This window comes from Monodelphis domestica, chromosome 7, assembly GCF_027887165.1.
Source record: "Monodelphis domestica isolate mMonDom1 chromosome 7, mMonDom1.pri, whole genome shotgun sequence".
NCBI classification, from domain to species: Eukaryota; Metazoa; Chordata; class Mammalia; order Didelphimorphia; family Didelphidae; genus Monodelphis; species Monodelphis domestica.
Genome location: NC_077233.1, coordinates 76,327,168 through 76,347,600, shown reverse-complemented (window position 1 = coordinate 76,347,600; position 20,433 = coordinate 76,327,168). Strand labels below are relative to the sequence as shown.

General features: G+C 37.9%; 1 protein-coding gene across 9 annotated transcripts in view; it reads right to left on the bottom strand.

Moving 5' to 3' along the window:
• The window catches only part of COBL (cordon-bleu WH2 repeat protein), a 345,155-nt gene that overhangs the window by 211,873 nt on the left and 112,849 nt on the right, over window positions 1-20,433 (bottom strand). For 5 of the 9 annotated variants that reach the window (XM_007500391.3, XM_056804833.1, XM_056804831.1 and 2 more), the window contains 3 exons: window positions 10,516-10,726; window positions 8,252-8,480; window positions 2,416-2,460 (listed from right to left, as the gene is read on the bottom strand). In XM_007500391.3, the coding sequence (XP_007500453.2) occupies window positions 2,416-2,460; window positions 8,252-8,480; window positions 10,516-10,726 (485 nt within the window). The remainder of the gene's footprint in view (window positions 1-2,415; window positions 2,461-8,251; window positions 8,481-10,515; window positions 10,727-20,433) is intronic. The other 4 variants (XM_056804832.1, XM_056804835.1, XM_007500392.3 and 1 more) reach the window with 1 other exon arrangement.

Genomic DNA, 20,433 nt, shown 5'->3' with positions numbered 1-20,433 from the left:
GATGGGATGATTAAAGGTGAATCTCTCTAGGGAAGTGACATGACACTAGTGGGTCAAGGAGTCAGAAGGCCTTTTGGGTCTGGGTTAGGTCCAGTGATAAAAGCTCAGACACTTTCTAGCATCAGAAACAGTATATGCCTCCTGATGCAATGGGTACTTTGTTTTATCCCCATAATTACCCTCTGCTTGATAAAACCACTGCCTACAACTCCGTGAGGCTCTGGCTTCAACTAAGCTGTAGCGATAAAACAGCCTTTGTCTATTTTTAGGTTAACAGCTTTGGCTTCTGAAGGAGAGGTGGGACATGGGAGAGGGTGACTTTCAGGCTGGGCAGTTGGTCCAGAGGAATCAGTTTCAGGAAGCAGACAAAGTAACTTCGGATTTTCCTAATGGATTTTGACATGGCCATATAGACATCGATTTCCTGGGAGTGGGTAAATAATTATCTGTATGCAGTGAAAAGTAAACTATTAAATATTTGAATATGAATTCAAATTTGATGGTAAATTGAAGAAGGAATGGTCAGAAGGGTAAACTTTTGCTTTCTCTATGAAAAATAGTTTAAAAAATTTCTACAGATAGCTCTAGTCACTTTTCCTGAATTCCAGGCCCACATCACCAACTGTCTTCTAGACGTCTCACCATATGTCCCATAAGTATCTCCAGCTCCTTCTCCTCCAAACTTCCTCATGTCTCTTGACTTTGCCTCCATCTTTCCACCATGGATCTTTAACTGGATGCTCCCAGCTGTGACTCACCCTCAAATGGATCTTGCTAGTTACTTTAATATATTCAGACTGTGCTTATACCTGTCTCTCTCAATAAAATAAAATCTTCGTGAAGGCAGGAGGATTTCATTTCTGTTTTTATATTCCCCAGCACCTAATCCAGGCCCTGGCAAATAGTACACACTTGATAGTGGTCTGCTGACTAACTGTATATCATCAATTGTTCTGTAACTAATTCAGACTAAACACTTTCCCAGCTATTTGACCTGAATTAGTGATCTGTTAGTTTATAAAGCAATTGTATATCTAAATGAAATTAATTTAACCTTTGGGTTGCATTTTGATTTCTTTATTTCACTGACACTGTGTGTGTGTGTGTGTGTGTGTGTGTGTGTGTGTGTGTGTGTGTGTGTTTAAAAAGAAAACTTAAATTAGCCAAAATGTGTGAAACTAGGAAGATGAACTGTGGGCTAGCATGGGCAGACATGTACCATATACTCACAGATTCTCTAGGGTACTGTTGCTGAGACCAAAACTATGGTTTTCTTTTTGGCTCAAAGATACTTAGAAATCTCACAAACCCCTCTTTCTATAGAGAAGGAAACTAAAGTCTTGAGGGATAAACAACTTACTTGATTTACCCAAAGGAAATAAACAGCAGACTCAGGATCCAAACCCAGACACTGTAACTATTAATTCAATCCCCCTTCCATTGTACCAAGAGACCTCTTTTCTCTTTTCATAAAGATAATTCTAAAAAGCAGTCTGGTACCACAGCACAGGCAAGTATAGGATTTCTCTGTGATTTCAGTATTCTAGTCATCCACAAAGAGAACCAACAAAAGGATAAGCACAAAATTGAGATTAAATTCTTGAACTCGTCTATCAAACATTTCTGACATATTACAGTTGTGCCAGGGTTGCGTCGGTGTGCATTCTATACGTCAATAAAAGTTAAGATTTGGGGAAGAATCGGGTAGACCAAAGAGAAGACCATGAGGGAACTGTGAGGAGAAGAGACAGTGCAGGAGGTGAGGGGGAATGAGGAAGAAACTGGCAGCCTAGGCTCCATGCAGCCAGGTTACTTAGGAATGATTGTCTACCCTTCCTAATAAACTTATAAAATATCTATATATATCTGGGTAATAGAAATATTATTTTTTTAATTATTACAAACTAAAACAAAGGAAAAAAGTTTAAGGACAGTGAACTCTGAGATGGGAAGGCTGGTGTGGATCCTCAGTAGCACCAAGTTCCATCTACAGTGACAGGAGGTAAGAACATGGAAAAACTGATCTCCTACTTGTCTGGGTGACCTGAGCCCTGGGCTGATGGTTTACAACTACTTGGTGGGGATGGCGTGTCAATGACTCATGAAGTGTTCAATTTCCAAGGGAGCTTCATTCATGAGCAGATGCAGTCTCTACAGCAGATTCTCACAGAATGGATTCTCCACCCCCCCATTTAACACCCCCCACACACACACCTCAAAAAGGAAATCAGGAAAGGATGTAATCAATCAGGATGCAGTTACAACACACCAGCACCCACAGGTATGACAAACGGTCTTATTTCATTAGGTTCCACACTATCCAGCCATCACCCAAATGCTGCATTCTAAAACAGCCGTGCAAAAGCAGATCCTAGACAGGGCTCAGCTGTCATCTTAAGTTTTCCTTTACTGTACCTTGATAGACCAGAGAAGGTTCAGATTGAGTTTTGGTCAGAAGAACTAGAAAAAAAGTAGCCAATGAGAAAACAAGCAGGGGAAAATGGTTAAAAAAAAGTCAACATTGGCACTAACCAAAGACATGATAATAATGAAAGTCATTTACAAAGTGGTTTACGTCCATTTATGCCATTTGTTCTTGGGAAAGACGTATTCCCTATATTATCAACCCTAATGTAAGGATCAGGAAACCAAGGTCCCAAGGAACAACTAAGCTGCCTACTTTCACAGAGCTAGTAGTAATGGTTGGAGTCAGGATTGGAATCCAGGTTCCCAGACTAATCTTTTCTCATTCTGCCTCTACAAGTCTGTAGTTTTGGTTTTGTTTTTTTTTTTTTTAGGTCAATTGCTAAGAGTATTTGTACCAGCAGAGGGCAGGAGAGCTTCTTTTTTGGGGTGAGTTTCAAATAACTTTCAAACTGAAATCTCAAAGCTTCAGGAAAGCAAAGAAGGAAGAGGCGTTAATTCATTGGTAAAGTGATCATCTTAGATGAACTCTCCTGAATGTTCCCCCCAGGCAGCTGCAGGCCGGGGAGGGGAGCTCCTGAAAATGTGAATCATGACAGGAATGGGTCACTCATCTGTGTCCAAAAGCAGTTCAACCGGAGATGAAAATGGGGAGGGATCTGGGAGGAGGAAATACCATCCAAAAAAAGAGCAAAGAAAAGGCATCAGTCCTCCTTTTCTGCCTTTGGTGCTGTTTGCTTTATCTGACTGCCTCAGAGGTGTGCTAGGAAGTCTTGTTAGCCAAAAGGGCAGGGAATCCTTTGGCAGCTGTTGTGTGTGTGTGTGTGTGTGCAGGTATGTGGCTTGTTTTACCTGCTGGATGGCAGGGCTGTGTTACAGGAAATCATGGGCTTAAAGATCAACGACTGAAACCAGGTTTCATCTGACCCTGGCAGAATGCTCCGCATTTATCTTTCAAAAAATATCTGTAATTTCACCATCTTGTTAATAATTGGGCAAATTCACGTTACCTTCAAATTCTCTGGGCCTCAGTTACTCATTTATATCATGAGGAGTTTATAGACTAGATGGCTTCCAAGGTCCCTTCCAGCTCTGGGTCCATTATCCTATGACATATAACCGTATCATGGATGGGAATATTAGGAAGACCTCCAGAATTTTCTCATTTATTAAGTATGTTGAAAGAAAAAAAAACACCAAGATTCATTATTCCCAAAATATTTCCTTTTTTTTTTTAAATTTAAGGAAAGAAAACCTGTGCTCTTTGAGGCATTTTTTTTTCCTTTTGGAGGAGGCAGATAAAGGAAGAAAACAGCCCAAGATGAACTTTCTTCACCTTTTTTTTCTGTCTTTATTCTCCCTGATTCCTCTGTAGCATGAGACACATTTTCCCTTCTCATAATTTGTCTCCCCCTTGGCTTCTGCAACAGCTTTCTTATGGGATTCTTTCTCTCCTATCTTTATCTTTCACTGGCTACTTCTTTTCCTCCTGTCCCCTAATACGCTGGCCTTGCCACTTTTCACTTTCTATAGGCATCCATTTAGAAATTTCATTTATTCTGATGGCTTCAGTAATCCCTTCTATGAAGAGGAATCCAAAATCTGAATCTCCATTCCCAGGCTTTCTCTAGGGTTCCCACTATATTTTAAATGTTTGCAATCTTGGCTATTACCAATTCCTCAGACTCAGCATATTCCCAAAATAAAACTCACTAGTTTGTTGGGGTTTTTTTGAGTGAAATGTTGAAGTGAAATAGAATAGGGCTTGTAGCCAGAAGACCTGAGTTCAAATCCAGTCATAGATACTTCCTAGCTGTGTGACCCTTTGGCAAGTCACTTAATTCTTTCTAAGCCTCAGTTTCCATATCTATAAAATGAGAGCATTGGACTCAGCTTCTACTGTCCCTTCTAGCTCTAGCTCTATAACATATGACTTTCTCCACCAAATCTTACCACCCCACCAAACTACATTGCTGTTCATGGTGCTACAATCTCCCCAGTTTCCTTGGTTCGTAAGTGTCTACTCATCTCTCATTCTTCCCATTCCGTTATCTCTATACATCCTAACCAAACTATCCATTACAATCTCACCTACATCTTAGTCCCTCCTATCTACTTCCATGATAACTACTCTGATTCAAATCTTCCAGAACTAGCCATGATAATGAAATGATTTTTCCGTCTCCATGATATTCTCTATCCACCTTGTCGTGAACATCATTTTTGGAATAAGTTCATGGTGGGAGGTTATTCAATCATATATGACTATATCACCCCATGGACCACACCATCCATGGGATTTTCTTGGCAAGGATACTGGCATAGTTGGTCTTCTTCTCCTCCAGTGAACTGAGACAAGCAGAGGTTAAGTGGCCCCTCCAGCATCACACAGCTAGCCTCTGAGGGTAGATATGAACTCAGGTCTTCTTCCTGCCTCCAGGCTCAGTTCTCTATCCTGAGGCACCTAGCTGCTTCTTGTGAGCAGGGATTATTTAATTCTATGAATTTGTATGTCTAGTAACTGACTCAATAAAAATTTGCTGGTTGTTTCTTAGTTATTATTACTTTACCTGAGAGGGGTTTGACACATTTTTTAGACCACCAAGGATGGTGCTATCTACATGGATGATGCTAGAGATCTACTTCTGGGAGAATACAGCACATATGGATATGTTGTGCTGGTCTACCACAAGGTCAAGAATAGCTCTTTCCAATGGCCGCAATGGCAGAAAGATACACAGCATCTTTAACATGGCTGTGGGTCCCACATTCCTTCATTCTTGGCTATTAAAACTATACTGTAAGGGAAGAGGGGCCCTGGTATCTCTACTTCCTCTTAGGCTGTATGGCCCCAAGGAATACATGTCTGAAGTTTTGGTTTCCTTTATTCTTTTCTGTTTTAGGGGCAGAGAATCAAGTCTCCAATCCAGCCTGGGGATGCAAGAGATTGGGATCCAGACCTGCAGGAATCCAGATCAGCTTAGATATATGGAAAGCCCCACAGAGACTGAGTCAAGATGCTTAAAAGACTCCAGTCTTTCTGCTTACGTAGCCACTGGAATATGTGGCATGGAACCTCCCAATGCAAACCAGCAATTGATGCTCTGGTTCACCAGTCTCTGAGAAGTAGGTTCCACAGCATCTTCCACCGGATGGCATCATCAGAGGGGGGTTTGCACATGTGAAACCCTCATCCCACTCTGATCTTGTAATTCCTCCACTCAAAAGTTCAAAAGCTCTCCCATGGCATTCAAGTTCTTATATGCAAGCAAACTCCACATTACCCATCCTGTCATATCTCATACTAGCCTACATTTCAGCCAGGCTGGACATCTTTGTCCTTGGTGCTTGTCCTGCTTGTATTCCTCTCTACATTTCTGCTCCAATTTTCCTTTGTATCTTATGAAGGGCATTACAACTAGGTCCAACTAATGCAGATAAAAAATCTCCTAAATTGGGTGCATTATTTAAATCTGCACAGATTTGTGCATTGGGCTGGAGGAAGCAATCACCCAATTTTTCATAATTGTAACTGAAGAGTAAGAAGTTGAAAGCACGCAGCCACTTTGGAGGATTACTTACACTAATTAGGTCCTGGCTATACTTATATTTTGACTTTTTCTTTTCTTTGAGGGCCTACTCAAATGAAGCCTTCCTTCAGGTTAAGGTGTTCTTTCTCTCTCCTCAAATTACTCCTGGTATAGTACTTTGGCCTCCCTCTCCTGTATATCCCACATTGCAGTTATTTATGCTTTTGTCCTTCTCCTTATTAAACTGTAGGGTTCTTGGGAGAAGGCCCTCCTATAGAAACTACTTCTGAATCCTCAAAACCCGGCAAATATCTAGCACCTTGTAGGTTGCTTCATAACTGTTTTTCAAGTTGAGCTCAAATAATCACAGATTATAGCATGGGGGGGAAACCCAAATATAAGTTACTAAACAAATATCCTTAGAAAAATGAAAAATAAGTGTGAGGAAAGAGAAAAGCAAGTTTAAAAATCATGAATCTGTGCAGACCAGAGAATTTTTTAAAACACATTTTCATCCATTAAGTTTCTCTTGTTAGTTCTAAAATTAGGTACAATTTCAAGATCTTCCCCTTCCTTGATTAAGTTTTTAAAAAAATCTTGACACATAGTTAATACAAAAATACTCAACTGAATCAACTAAAATGATTTTCGAAAACAATAATAAAGTAATTTTTCAAGACTTTTCTTCAGCACTTGCTATTTTTACTTGTCTTAATAATGACATGACTAGAATGCTCTCTCTCCCCAGCTCTGCCTACTGACTCCTTTGGCTTCCTTTAAGTCCCTATTACAATCCCATCTTTCAAATAAAGACTTCTCCAATCCTTCCTAATTATAGTGCCTTCCCTCTTGTTAATAACTCTCATGTCTACACCTTGTTTTGTCTTTATATGAGATCAGGGATCACCTTTTGTCTCTTTATCCCCATGAACATAGTAGGCACTTAATAAATGATTATTGAGTGAGTCACATTTTATATAATGTTTTTAATGTATGCAGAGTACTTTAAAATGAAATCTCACTTGAATTTTCTCATCTCCATGAGGTTGGTACTATTATATACAGTAATCTAGATTAAAGGGTGAGGAAACTGGGTCTCAAACCAGTTAAGCGCCTTCCCTATGATACTAAAACCAAACTCCTTCTGAGCTCCTAGTCCCATTTAGTGGCTTTACTCCCACAACGTTAGCTCCATTTTCTCAATAAATATAAATATTCTAGCATACTTTTTCCTACTTCACACCCTCCATTTATCTTGTTTTTCTCTCTTAATTTAATTCAGCGAACACTTTTTGAATGCCTTCTAAGTTTGCAGTATTCTGGAGAAGACAAAATTAAAGTGCTAGTCTGACCCTTGTGAAGCTTTCAGTTTAGTAAGAATTATTCTTTTTGAAACTCTGGCATGATAGGATCACAGCACCACGGAGATGATTTAGTCCTACCCTCCCATCTTACAAATGAGAAAACCAAGTCCCACAGACATTAAGAAATTTGTCCAAGATGAGAAGATTCAAGTGAAAAACTGTAATCAACAAAAAGAGGATGAATAGTCAGGGTGAAGGAATGGACGTCTCAGGAATAAATAACTGTAATACAAGAAAGAATATAATGACATACATAAAATTGTCTAGCCCTGATCTCCTCTTGAGGTAGAAAAGGGTAATCTCTCCGTCTGAACTCCTCAATGCTCTGTTTAATGTTCTATTACAAATACATTCTTCTAAGCAATACAGGTGTCCATATATTATTTCCCCCCTGATTTAGTACAACCCTAATACTGCTCTGGTACCCAGTAAATGTTAAGTGACCTAGAGGGAGGCCTCTGAATTATTGATCAGATCTTCTCTCTATGGAAGACAAGAATTGGAAGGGGCAGGTGAGTTGCAATCTATCAGTGAAATCACAGATCCAGAAAACAATTGAGTCACAGGGTACTGGCTGGGATACTTCGGAGGACACAGAGATTATTTCTCAGTGAAAGGAACAGTTCTCATATCCCTGAAGGGCAGGGATATTGGAGAAGAAAATGTTTATGCAAGGCTAAGAGATGTGGTCTAAGTCAGAAGGGTCTAGCCAAGGCTAGGAAAAAAAGCAAATGAGTAAATATTCCCCATAGCACTCCCCTCTCCCCACCCCAATGTAGGGCAAAATTTCAGTCTTTTTAATGACTAAAGTGAGCAACGCTGCCTTGAATAACAAACAAGGCACTGCAAATAGAATGGTAAGTCACATAGGTTCACTGATATAGCATTACCCAGAGATGGGGAAAAGAGTACACAATACAACTTTGGTCTCACCTCTTTTGTTGTCCCATGCATAGAGTTCCTTTATCCCCAATTCATTCAGGGACTTAGAAAGCTCCAGCTCCTCCCCAGCAATATTATCCCTTAAGAGAATGACGTGCTCAGGGCTGACTTCACATTTTGCACAAATAACTGGGAGAATGTTCTGCAGTGGGACATCAGGGCTCACTCGTACTACGGTCTTCTGCGTCCGCAAGTAATTCACTACCAGCCGCACAGACTTCTAAAATAGAAACATCAGAGAAAAAGAAGCTGTAAACATTTCCCCACCCAAAAAAAAGATGTGAAATAAGGAAGACAGATGCATATTTTGCCATAATGCTTCTATAAAATCCAACAGGTTTGTAGTCAATAACACTGCAAAAGGGAGGTGCCAAAAACTAAATCCTTCTTGGAAATCTTTGCATTAAATAACAAGGAAAAGTGACAGGACTGTGAAGAAAGACAATTAAGAACCAAGAAATAACTAAGAATTCAACACCAAATACACATTAATGTGGTTCAGTTGTTCTGAGTAGATTCGTACAGAATAGGCTCATGTGGATTTATGAAATCAATATAGCTTTAGAGAGGTGAAAATAATTCAACTTCAAGAGAACCACCCAAAAAAAAAAAAAGAAGAAAGGCCATCACCATCAGGCATTTTACTTAAGAAGTCAACCATCATATATATATATATATATATATATATATATATATATATATATATATATATATATATATATACATACACACACACACATATATATATATTCCTTTATCTGGATGAGGCTGTATATGCATATATATACACAGATGTTTGTGTTTGTATATTGTACATAAAACACATAAATGTCTGATATATAGATATATTTGTTGTTATTTATTCCTTTCAGTGGTGTTCAACTCTCTGTGACTCCATTTGGAGTTTTCTTGGCAAAGATACTAGAGTGATTTTTCCATTTCCTTCTTCAAATCATTTTACAGATGAGAAAATTGAGGCAAATAGAGTTAAGCGATTTGTCCCCACAGATAGTATCTGAAGTCAGATTTGAAGTTATAAAGATGTATTTTCCTGATCCCAAGCCTAGTGCTCTATCCTTTGTCTCACCTAGCTCCATAGATAGATAGACAGATAGATAGACAGACAGACAGACAGATATGTAGGTAGATAAACACATTTTTTAAACCCAGAAAATAAGATTAAAAAATCGAGTGAAATCAGGAGAAAGAAGCAAGTATTTAGATTGTAGCTGATTCTATATCACTACAAAGAACTGACTCAGCCCAAATAATTCAGAAGGCTTACCTAGGTAAAATGGCCAAATCCCAGAAGCCTGGTACCACTTTCAGAGTGTTAAAGAGAACTAACTAAAATTTTAAGTCTTGGGCCAACTGCCTTATAGCCCAGAGTTGTAGTCACCTCAAGGAGTTGTCCATGGCAGGAGGAATATCTCTTTTCTGCTAATACTTTTCTTTTAAAAAAATTTAGTGGGGGACTATGAAAAACTTAGTCAAGGTGCAGGAGAGGAGAGAAAGCATAGATGTTTATGTTTATATATATATATACATATATACACACAGAGAGGGGGGTGGGGAGGGTTGACAGGTGTTCCCTTGCAGCCATCTTCAGTAAATCTTGGAATGCATCCCCAATGGGGGCCCTACTGAATTTCTTTTCACTGAAGTAACATGCATGTGAAAGATTTTTTAGAATATATATTAATATTACCCAAAGGGCTAGATTTACTTTTAATTAGCAACAGAACTAAAATTAATTTCTTCCTGTTTAGATGTCTTCTAAATAGAATGATACTGTAAAAGTTAATTACGCCGGTACACTCACATATTCACAAATTTATTCTTTTCCATTTTTCTCGTTACTCAGACATTAACTTCCTAAAAATCTATCAAGCATAAGTGATACTCAACTTTATGGAAAATAAAACTTCTTTAAAATCTAAAAGTCTTTTCTGATAAGTCAATGCTCCCTTACGTGTTTATCTGGATAGGGAAAACTCTCCCAATATATATGAAAAAAGTAGAGAGGCAGAAAATAAAGATTTTTTTTGGTTTATTTTTTTGCCTTCAATGTGTCCTTTTCCCAACATTATCTCAATGTATCATTGTGACCAGGGTTGGTTTCTATCCTTTGATAGCAATACTGTCTACATTCCATGTCCCATTTCCAGAAGCTTATGTATGTCACTGGAAAAGCAATAACCTCAAGCACAAGAAGCAATCTTAGGAACATGATCCAAACCTTTGGTTCTACTTACCTCAGGCACCTTCTGGCGAACTGGTTTGTTTTTGTCTTCAGGGACTTTCTCCTTCAGGAATATGGTGTGAACATCAAGAGTCCCAATCGAAGTATTTGGCTTAAAACTCAAAGGTTTTTGGGTCTCCAAAGACCTGAGCTCCAGGGTATAGTGGGCTGGATTTAGGTGATTCTGGAGACATAGCTCAACCAGCAGATCCATCATGGCATGACTGCAAAGTTAAATAATATTCATGGTTATTAGAAGGAGCTACAACTTCCCTATACTTTAGTACAATAAAAGAGAGGCTATTCTTTTTTCTACTCTAGTATTGCTTGAGAAAGACTAAAGCAATAGCTTTTGGGACTACTAAAATTAATTTTTAGGTAAGTAGTGGCAATACCAATAAATACTTAGAACTAGCCTCTCCTGCCCCCCACATCTCAGTTTAGACCATCTTCTCATGAATCTATCAATCACAACATATTTGTAAACTCTTTACTATATGCAAAGCACCGTGACAGAATTCGGGGCAGTCAGGACAAGGGCACAGAGATAAGAGATGGAATATTGTGTCTGAGAAAGAACAAGAAAGCCAGTCTTTCTGGTACAGGATAAGGCAGGGGACGGATATAAATAAAAGCTGAGAAAGTAGAAGAAGGCCCATGAAATCCAGGTTCTGAAGACTTTAAATGCTAGAGTTTACTGAGTAAAGAGTGATAGGGATAGGTCTATGCTTAGGGCAAATGAACTTAGTGGAAGTATAAAGGGTGGATTTCAGGCAATGAGACCTATTCTTAAATTATTTCAGTAGTCCAGGTAAGAGATGATGAAGGACTGAACTAAGGCTGGTGGCCAACCAAGTACAGAGAAGAAAATGGATGCAAGAGAAGTTATGAAGGTAGAAATAACAAAAAATGGCAATGAACTGTTTCATGGTTTGGAAAAGCAGAATGAGAAGTCAAGGATAACAAAAAGGCTTTGAACCATGGTGACATACCAACCTCACTTGGTAAGAGATTTGATAATAGTCCTAGCATCTCAGATCATACCTCTTAAAGCATATTCTAAGTTTCAGTGACACCTGAATGGAAATGGGCAAAAAAAAATGACTACAAGTCAAGGAAGGATGGATGGGATATTCCTTGTAAGAGTAAACATTAACTCATTATAGAAGAATAAGTGAATAGGTCTCATTACTTCTAAAACAGGAATGTGAAGCAACTCATGGACATAACCTTTTCTACCTTGGACCTTAACATGGCATCTAGCCTGAAACTTTCAAATGCATGCAGTGCCATATTGTCTTGTATTACTGTAGCTTATGTAGGAATGTGTGTGTATCCTCTTGTTAAGTTCCATGAGAAAATCAAAGTCTGGTCTAAATGAATTCTGTTATTTCAATGAATAATAAGCAGAGAACACTATTCCAAGAACAGACATATTTTATGGAGACACCATTTACACACATACACTGAATGACTGCAATACAATAGGGTTTTGTTGCAATCATCTGCTCAAGATGGCTTATCAGAGTGATTCAATTCAATTCAGTTCAAATACTTTATTAAGCACATACCAATATCATTATATTTAGAGCTTAAATAAGACTACAGAATTTCACCTAGTAAAAAATCTTCATTTTACAGATGAGGAAACTAAGGTTTAGTGACTTATCTAAAGTCAGACACATAATAAGTAGCATCACCAGGATTATTTTTTATTTTAAATTTGTTTGTTACATTAAAATTCCCAGCTAACTTTCTGCTTCTTTTCCTTCCCCAGGATTTGAAATTATAACTTTCTGATATATTTTTTATTTGGATACAAGAGCTTCATTCATATCTCAGTCAAGCACCACCTCCAAATGCAAAACCTTTCCAAAAGCCCTTCAGTTAAGCTGTCTCCCTCTTTGAATCAAGTTATAGTAACCTGTGTAAATACTATACCTTCCAGCAAATGACAGAGACAGTGACAGAGAGATAGAGCCAAAGGGAGAAGTAGAGAGAGGGAGGGAGGGAGAGGAGAGAGAAAGAGGAGATGGAAAGAGAGAGAGATGAGAGGAAGGGAAAGAGAGAAAGAGAGAAAGATGAGAGAAAGGAAGAGAAAGAAAGAGACAGAGAGAGACAGAGAGATGAGAGAGAGAGGGAAAGAGAGAGAGAAAGATGAGAGAGAGGGAGAAAGGAAGAAGAAAAAAGAGAGAGAGACAGAGATGAGAGAGAGGAAAAGAGAGAAAGAAAAAGATGAGAGAAAGGGAGAAAGGAAGAGGGAAAAAGAGAGAGACAGAGAGATGAGAGAGAGGGAAAGAGAGAAAGAGAGAAAGATGAGAGAGAGGGATAAAGGGAGAGGGAGAGAGAAATAGAGATAGAGAGAGATTGAGATTAAAAGTGGCTTTGGGACTGGGATGACCTAGGCACCTGTCCAACCTCTGACACATACCCAATTTGTGACCCTGGGCAATTACTTAATCTCTCAGTAGTTGGAGCAATAATCTAAGACTCAGTTACTCATAGAGAAGCTGACAACCTACATTAATAGAAAGAATTTCCTCATCCAGAAAGTCTTCACATCAATGAAATCACAGGTCTGGTCTCTATTCTCTACCCCTAATTATTATTTCCTTAATCAAATTATATCCATTCAGTAGGGTATTTTTACCCAGGTGGCAATAGCAAGGAATACAGGTGTTTGGCTTGCCATCAGGAATTTGTTAGCCCTAATCCCCAAATCCTCATTTTATAGATGAGGAACCTGAGCCCAGGAGGTCAGGTTATTGGCCCAAGGTCACACAGGTAGCAACATGAGTTGAAGCAAAGTCCTAAAACTTCAAAGTCTGTGCCCTTTCCATGGCATTGTGGGGCCTCTCCCACTATCATATTTATTAATTCAACAACCTACTGAGTGTCCCACACTGTTATGATTCAAGGTTTATAAAGCACTTTTGTCATAACTACCCCAGAAGCCAAAGAGTGCCAAGTACTGCTGACCTCATTTTATTGATGAGGAAATGAGAGACGCGTCTAGTCATGCAACTTGTAAAGAGAGTGGAGCCAATCTTGACCTCAGTAGGAACTTCAAGCCCAGTGCTCTTTCCACCAGTTTGTTATAAAAACAGTGCTAACAAGTCTTTTACATGTCTGTTGTCTGAACAAATTAAGTTCTTCAAAACAAAGCCATAAGCAATATTCTACAAGTCGAGGATCATAGATTTGAATGGAAATTGACCCTAGAGGAACTGACTTGGGGGAGCTAGGTGGGACAGTGGGTAGAGTGCTAGGCATAGAGATAGGAAAACTCACATTCTGCTCCAGACATTCACTCTGTGTCCCTGGGAAAGGCACTTAACTTCACTCAGCCTCAGTTTTTTAATCTGTAAAATGGGATAATAATAGCACTCACCTTACAGGGCTGGGAGATAACATGTTTCCTACACTTTAAAGCACTAAATGAATGCTAGCTAAATGTTGGTTAGCTATTAGAGGTCATACAATCAAATTTCATTTCACAGATGAGTAAACAGATCTGCCCTGAGGGGTTTAGTGACATGTGAAAGGGAAATATGAGAAAGGATTGGTATTCAAACTCGGGTCCTGGGACTCCAAATTCAAGGCTCTTTCCATGGTACCACTTTTAGGTAGTATTTCCATCATGCTAAATATAATTTCACGTATTCTCAGAATCTTTAGTGTATAAAAATTGGACATTTTAAAAATTATTCTGTACTTAACCAATCAAAACAACGGATATGCCATTTTCAAATTTTTAGGATATGAATGAATGAACACTGAATAGTCCAAAGAAGAAATAAAGTCATACTTGGATGCTTTAACATGGTGCACGTGAGTAGATTCTATGAGGCTATCAAAGCAAATTACAAGCTCTGACAGATCTTTCTAATTTGGAAAGGCTTCAAAGATGGCCTGGCAATGAACTCTGTGTCTATCATGCAAGGACCAGCCCAGCAAGGTTCCACGAGTTTCATCATTAGATGGAGCTTCCTCCAAGGGACTGATATTTTCAGCCAGACTATCATGATTTTTTCCAAATGGAGGAATAGATTTTGATTTTGGTTGAAAGAGGAAATTCCCATTTTGCTAAGGCCAGAAGTCCTTAAAATATTAGATAGTATGGCCAGAAAGTGGATTACTAAAATATTATTTGATTCATGTGGCATTTCCTCAGAGTTATGAGGAAATATAACCTAGAATCAAAAACAAATAATAATACATAGTATAAATGAGAACTCTGTAAAACTTATCTAAGAAAAAAGGCTTCTGTCTTCTTTACTGCACTTTGTGCATATGCAAAAATGAATGTATACCACTTAAAGACAAAAATAAGACAAATGAAAAAGACGAGTTGAACTGAGTCACTGGTCAAGACAATAAACATTTATTATGTACCCTCTGTATTCCAGGCACTGTGCTAAATGTCTCTGAAATCAGATAATGGTTTGGCTTCCACATCTCTTAGATGTCTATCCTTTGTTGCTTACCACCTGAACTATTGCAAAAGTCCCTAAATTGGTTCCTTCTACCTCCATTCTTCACTACCTTCAATTTATCCTTCAAACAAATGTCAAAATATTCTTGAATAAGCACCAGCATGACTGTGTTAGTTTCCTGCCCCAGAACTGTCAATAGCTCCTTTTTTGCATATAGGATAAAACACAAACTCTTCAGCCTGGCATTGATAGCCCCTCACAATCTAGATGTAGCCTACATTTCCAGACTATCTCGTATTTCTCCACTCAACATGGCCAGCTAACTGTTCTAAAAACTCACTACTCAATCACATTTATAAAGGTCAGCCTATCTGGAATTCATTCCCTTCTTACCTCCATTTAATAACTGACTTCCTTTAAAGGGCAACTCAAGTGCCATCTCCTAAAGGAGGTTTATTTTAGGTGGTATGTTCTTATTTTAATTATCGTCTATTCATCTTTGCATTAAAACTTGTATTCCCCCAATAGAATATCAGCTCTTTCAAGACAAGAACTGTTTTTTAATAGCTTTGCATTTATGAAACTTTGCAATGTGCCCTGCATAAATCAGTAAGTGCTAAATAATATTGATGGAATTGAAGCCAAGTATAAAGTGGGGAAAAGGGGAAAGTGAAATTGAATCTTTTCCTTCCCTTCAATAAATCTGTCATCATTATATTTTATAGGAATAGAAAAATGTCCTTGTTCCCATTTACTAACAGCATGTCCACTCCCCTCCCATGCTCAGGCTTTGCTACCCTTATAAAAGTAAATGAATAAATTAAAGGACTTGTCATACAAATATTTGGATTAATTTGCAAACTTAACACATAGGAAATATAAAAGCTACTAAAGCTATAATCTCTGTTCTGTCATTCTAGGGATTAGCAGCATGTTTGAAACATCTAATTAGAGGAAGGTGTGTCTGAAAGGAGAGACTCTGGGATCACTGAAAGGCTTGCTATGAATTTTCCCATTGCTGAGAACAAACCTGTCCTGCCCCAGAGAAGGCCAATAATGAGGGATTTCTTGTGTTGGAAGAGTGACAATTCATTATTTTTCCCTTCTGAATTGGTGGAGATACACTAATCTGGTCCATTATCTTTGCCATGTGGGACTATTGGACCCCATCCCCAAATGGCTGGAAAAAATGGCCCATCAACCATCATGGCAGCTGCTTTTAAAGAGTTTCATATGATTTATGTCTGGCACTATTACACCCATGAATGGATACTGCCTAGATGAAGATGTTCAAGACTTCACAGTGGGGTCCTACAAACATCTAGGTAAGGAGAGTACTCTGGTGCTCTAGCTTGGCAACCAAATTCTGAAATATATTTTAGGTCCGTGACTGCTAAACTAAACTACTAAAGTTAAGTTTTTAACACGTGTATTTTTTCTTTCTTGAAAAGAAAGGCATATTCCACCATGGACCTAAGTGGGAATATTCAGGTTGTCCTCTGTGGTGTTGAAAGTCTTTCTTCATGGCTCTTAGATAAAATTATGACCACTGGATGTTTTGTTTTTAAAAATAGGTATAAAAAGAAGCTTAAAATGTTAATATATTACTATATTAAAATATGACATTTATTAAAGCTCCTCAACATTGAGGTCACTGTTACACCCCAGGGGTGATACAAGGTTTAGAAAAAATAGGATCCTTATTCTCAAGAAGCAATAATTTAGTAATTTAAAATTGCTGATACAGATAACTATAAAATAACATTACAAGATTGACAAAATGGAGGTACAAAAAGGTTTTGTGAGGTCTAAAGTGGATTTTTACCAATGAGAACAATATTGTAGTCACTTTAGTAAACAAAATTTACATAAGGAAAAGCAGCCTGGTTTAGTAGATGGAAAACTGGTCTTGGTATCACAAAGGTCTGAATTCAAGTTGCACCTTTAGGGCCCAACAGTGAACTAAACTAAAAAAAACTGGTGCCAAAACTCCCACATTGGCCAAATGCAAAAATGTGGGTCTCATTTTGCATCTTGAGCATATCACCTCTCTGTCTAGATAAGCATCACTTGGACCACCACTGCAGACCTGGAATTGTGGTCATTGATCATGTCTTTCTAAACTCTTTCCAAAATTATCAGAAAAACTGTTTTGATTTTGTTCATTTTCACTTTGCAACAGATCTATAAAATTTCCAAGTGTCTCTAAAACCATCACTTTCATTATTTCATACATCAAAAATGGTACTCCATTACATTCATATATCATTATTTCTTCAGCATTCAGAGCACCAGATGTAGGGTGGGAAAAGAAATTAGAGGACCCTAAGGGCAACCTATTCATGCTACAGATGAGAAGATTGAGGCCCCCAAATTCCAAGGGACTATCCCAGGATCATGCATCTGAGCAACATCTGCTAAGTGAATTAATAAGGAAGGGTTACCCCAAAATATTTGCTAAAGATAAGAATATAAAATTCATTTAGACATGTTCTGCCAAGGTATTTGATTGCAGATCACGTCCGATTGTATGTAGTGAAGAAGAAACATTTTTGAGAAACATTTGATTACAACCAATACCTGACAGTTCTCTGCCCTGGCTAAATGTGAACATTGTCCATGACAGGCACAGATATCAAAGCAAGCATCTTTACTCGGTGTGTATATCCATTATTAGATAAAACTGTTTTCTTTATGAAACCCTTTGGAATCCCAGGGTTTTATGGGATGTAGTTTGAGAAGGGATGAGTCAGGTCATCTCTAAGGTCCCTTCCAACTTTATAGGGACCTAGCTGGCACTCTAAGTTAACAATCCTTGCAAAATGCTCTTAAGACTTAAGTCACTTTCCTCTCCCTTCAATCATTTTATTTCTCATTGCAGAGTCATTTCCAAGTGACTGGAAATTTTCCCATCTAAAGAGTCATTAATCTCATGTAAACCAAAGGACTTTGGATTCCCACAGCAGCTCCTCCCTAAACATTTCACCCCCAAATATATGCTCATCTTTTGCTTCAATATTTAATATAGTCCTTTGCTAATATGCTGGTGTTTAGTTACATATAGAACTAGAAAGCAAAACAAAATGCATGTTCAGTGTCATCCGCCCACCTTGGGGCTGTGGCTTTAAGAATCATGGCAAATCTCTGCCTTGGATTCTCAAGTACTACCTTCAACAACTCCATGCTTTCCAAGAACAATGAGACAGGCTTTTAAAGGTTAAATATAGGACAATGAGATAGCTTTGCAAAGTTAAATACCTATGTAGGAAATTTGAATAAATTGGGGGGAATATCTATAAGGTTCTCTTTAACCTCCCCAAAGAAAGGTCTTACCTTTACAGGTATAAAATATCTTAAGTTTCATGAAAAAAAAACAACAATAGGCTTTATTTGGGAAAAAAGATAAATTTTTAAAATGATGTGTTTAAGTGAGGATTAAACCATTGATTAGAAAAAGGCAGTGATAACAGATGACAATTTATTTTAAGTATCCAAGTGAAGATGTATCAGAAGACCTATATTCCTTTAGATTTTTGCTAATAAATACCTCTTTCCTATCTCTTTGGCACTTCTCTCCCTTTATCCTTTTCTGTTTTGCTGCTCTTTGGTTCTCTCACTTCCCTTTTTTTTCTCTGCCTTCCCACTCCTGTCCCTCTCTTGCCATAAAATGTAACAGAAACCCATCAATATTCCATATACTTTCCAAGGTTTCATCTATACAGTTCTTATTCTTTTCAAATCAGCAATAGGTTTATTTATCTCTAAAAAACTAAATTGTTGCTTTTTACTTGTGTCAACGATTCAAGGCCTCCTCTCAGAAGTCTTCAAGGCATGGAGATGCCATCTCAAAGTGGACGCTAAAGGAATATAAGTTCTGGCAGAGCCTTCAAAGATATCAAGGCTCTGAAAGGGGTCTCCATAAGACAGGTCTATTGAAAATCAGTGTGGTATAGTGGATAATTTAAGAGTCAAGAAGACATTGATTCAAATACTATCAATGTCATTTCCTAGCTGTGTAATCATGGGCACATCCCTTTGTAGATCTGTACATTTGTCAGTTCCTTCCTCTGTAAAATAGAAATAATAATCCAGTGCTTTCTACCTCCTGCTGCAGTTGTAAAGCTCAAAGTTGATAAAATGTGCAAAGTGCTATACAAACATTATAGTGCTGTAAAAAGGAAGGTGCCACGACGACCACGGTCCTTGTCCCTGTCAATCATCATTGCCACCATCATCATTATTCAAAGACAAGTTTAAGGTTAGTGAGGGTTATGAAAAGTTAGCTCACAATGACAAATTTTTCAGCTGCTGCAACTCTTTATAACATTAAAGTTACAGAGTTTTATTCTGCCTCAGTGAAGGGAGTCATCACAGGTGCCTGAAATATTATATAGTATTTACTTGTATATGACCCTAAATTTATTTTGATTCCTATCAGTCAGGGCCCCTCAATAGAAAAACCCTAAATTTATTTTGATTCCTATCAGTCAGGGCCCCTCAATAGAAAAAAAAAAGCTTCTCAACCCCTAAGTTAACATAATTACCTTAAAAAATTCTAACATGGGACCTTCAAATATTAATTTGGTTTTAATAATAATCTTCATATATACATATAACTTATATAAATATCCATATCAATGTACATATATACATACACACACATATATATGTGTATATATATACATACCTATACAAACATGTATTGCCTCCCTTCTTGAGAATGTAAACTTCTTCAGGGAAAAGACTATTTCACTTTTGTCTTTGAATTCTCAGTGCCTGATAGACAGCAGGCACTTACTAAATGCTTTTTGACCAACTGACTAGTGCTAAAATGGATTTTGGCCAATCATTCAAGATGATTTATATAAGCAATTGCCCATTTAAGGGAGGAGAAAAGCATTTATTAAGAAGCTAATATGTCAGACACTCTTAAATGCTTTATAACTATTATCTCATTTGATTCTCACACAACTCCTATGTGGGAGGCACTACCATTATTCTTCTTTTACACTTGAGGAAACTGAGGCAGGCAGTGGTTGACTTGCCTAGGTGTCATATAGCTAGTAAGTATCTAGGACTAAATTAAATAATAGTTAATATTTATATATCACTTACTATATACCAAGCAGTTTGTTATGAGCTTGGTAATTATTATCTCATTGATTCTCATTTTATAGTTGAGGAAACTGATTTAGGCAGTAGATAAGTGACCTGCCCAGAACACAGAGGTAGTCAGGGTCTGAGGCTGAATTTGAAATGAAGTTTTTCTGATTCCAGGCCCAGAGCTCTATTCACTGTGCTGCCTAGCTGTCCCCCAAAATGCAGGGTTTAATTTCTATCTGATCCCAACAAAATCAACTTTTCGGATGGACTTTTTTCCCCTAGAAAACAAACAAATCTAAAGTAGTTTTCTTAATTGTTAACTCTGAATTTTCACTACTCCACTTTCTTTTTTTTGAGACAGAGGGCTGAGAAGTCTTTTTATTATTCCATTT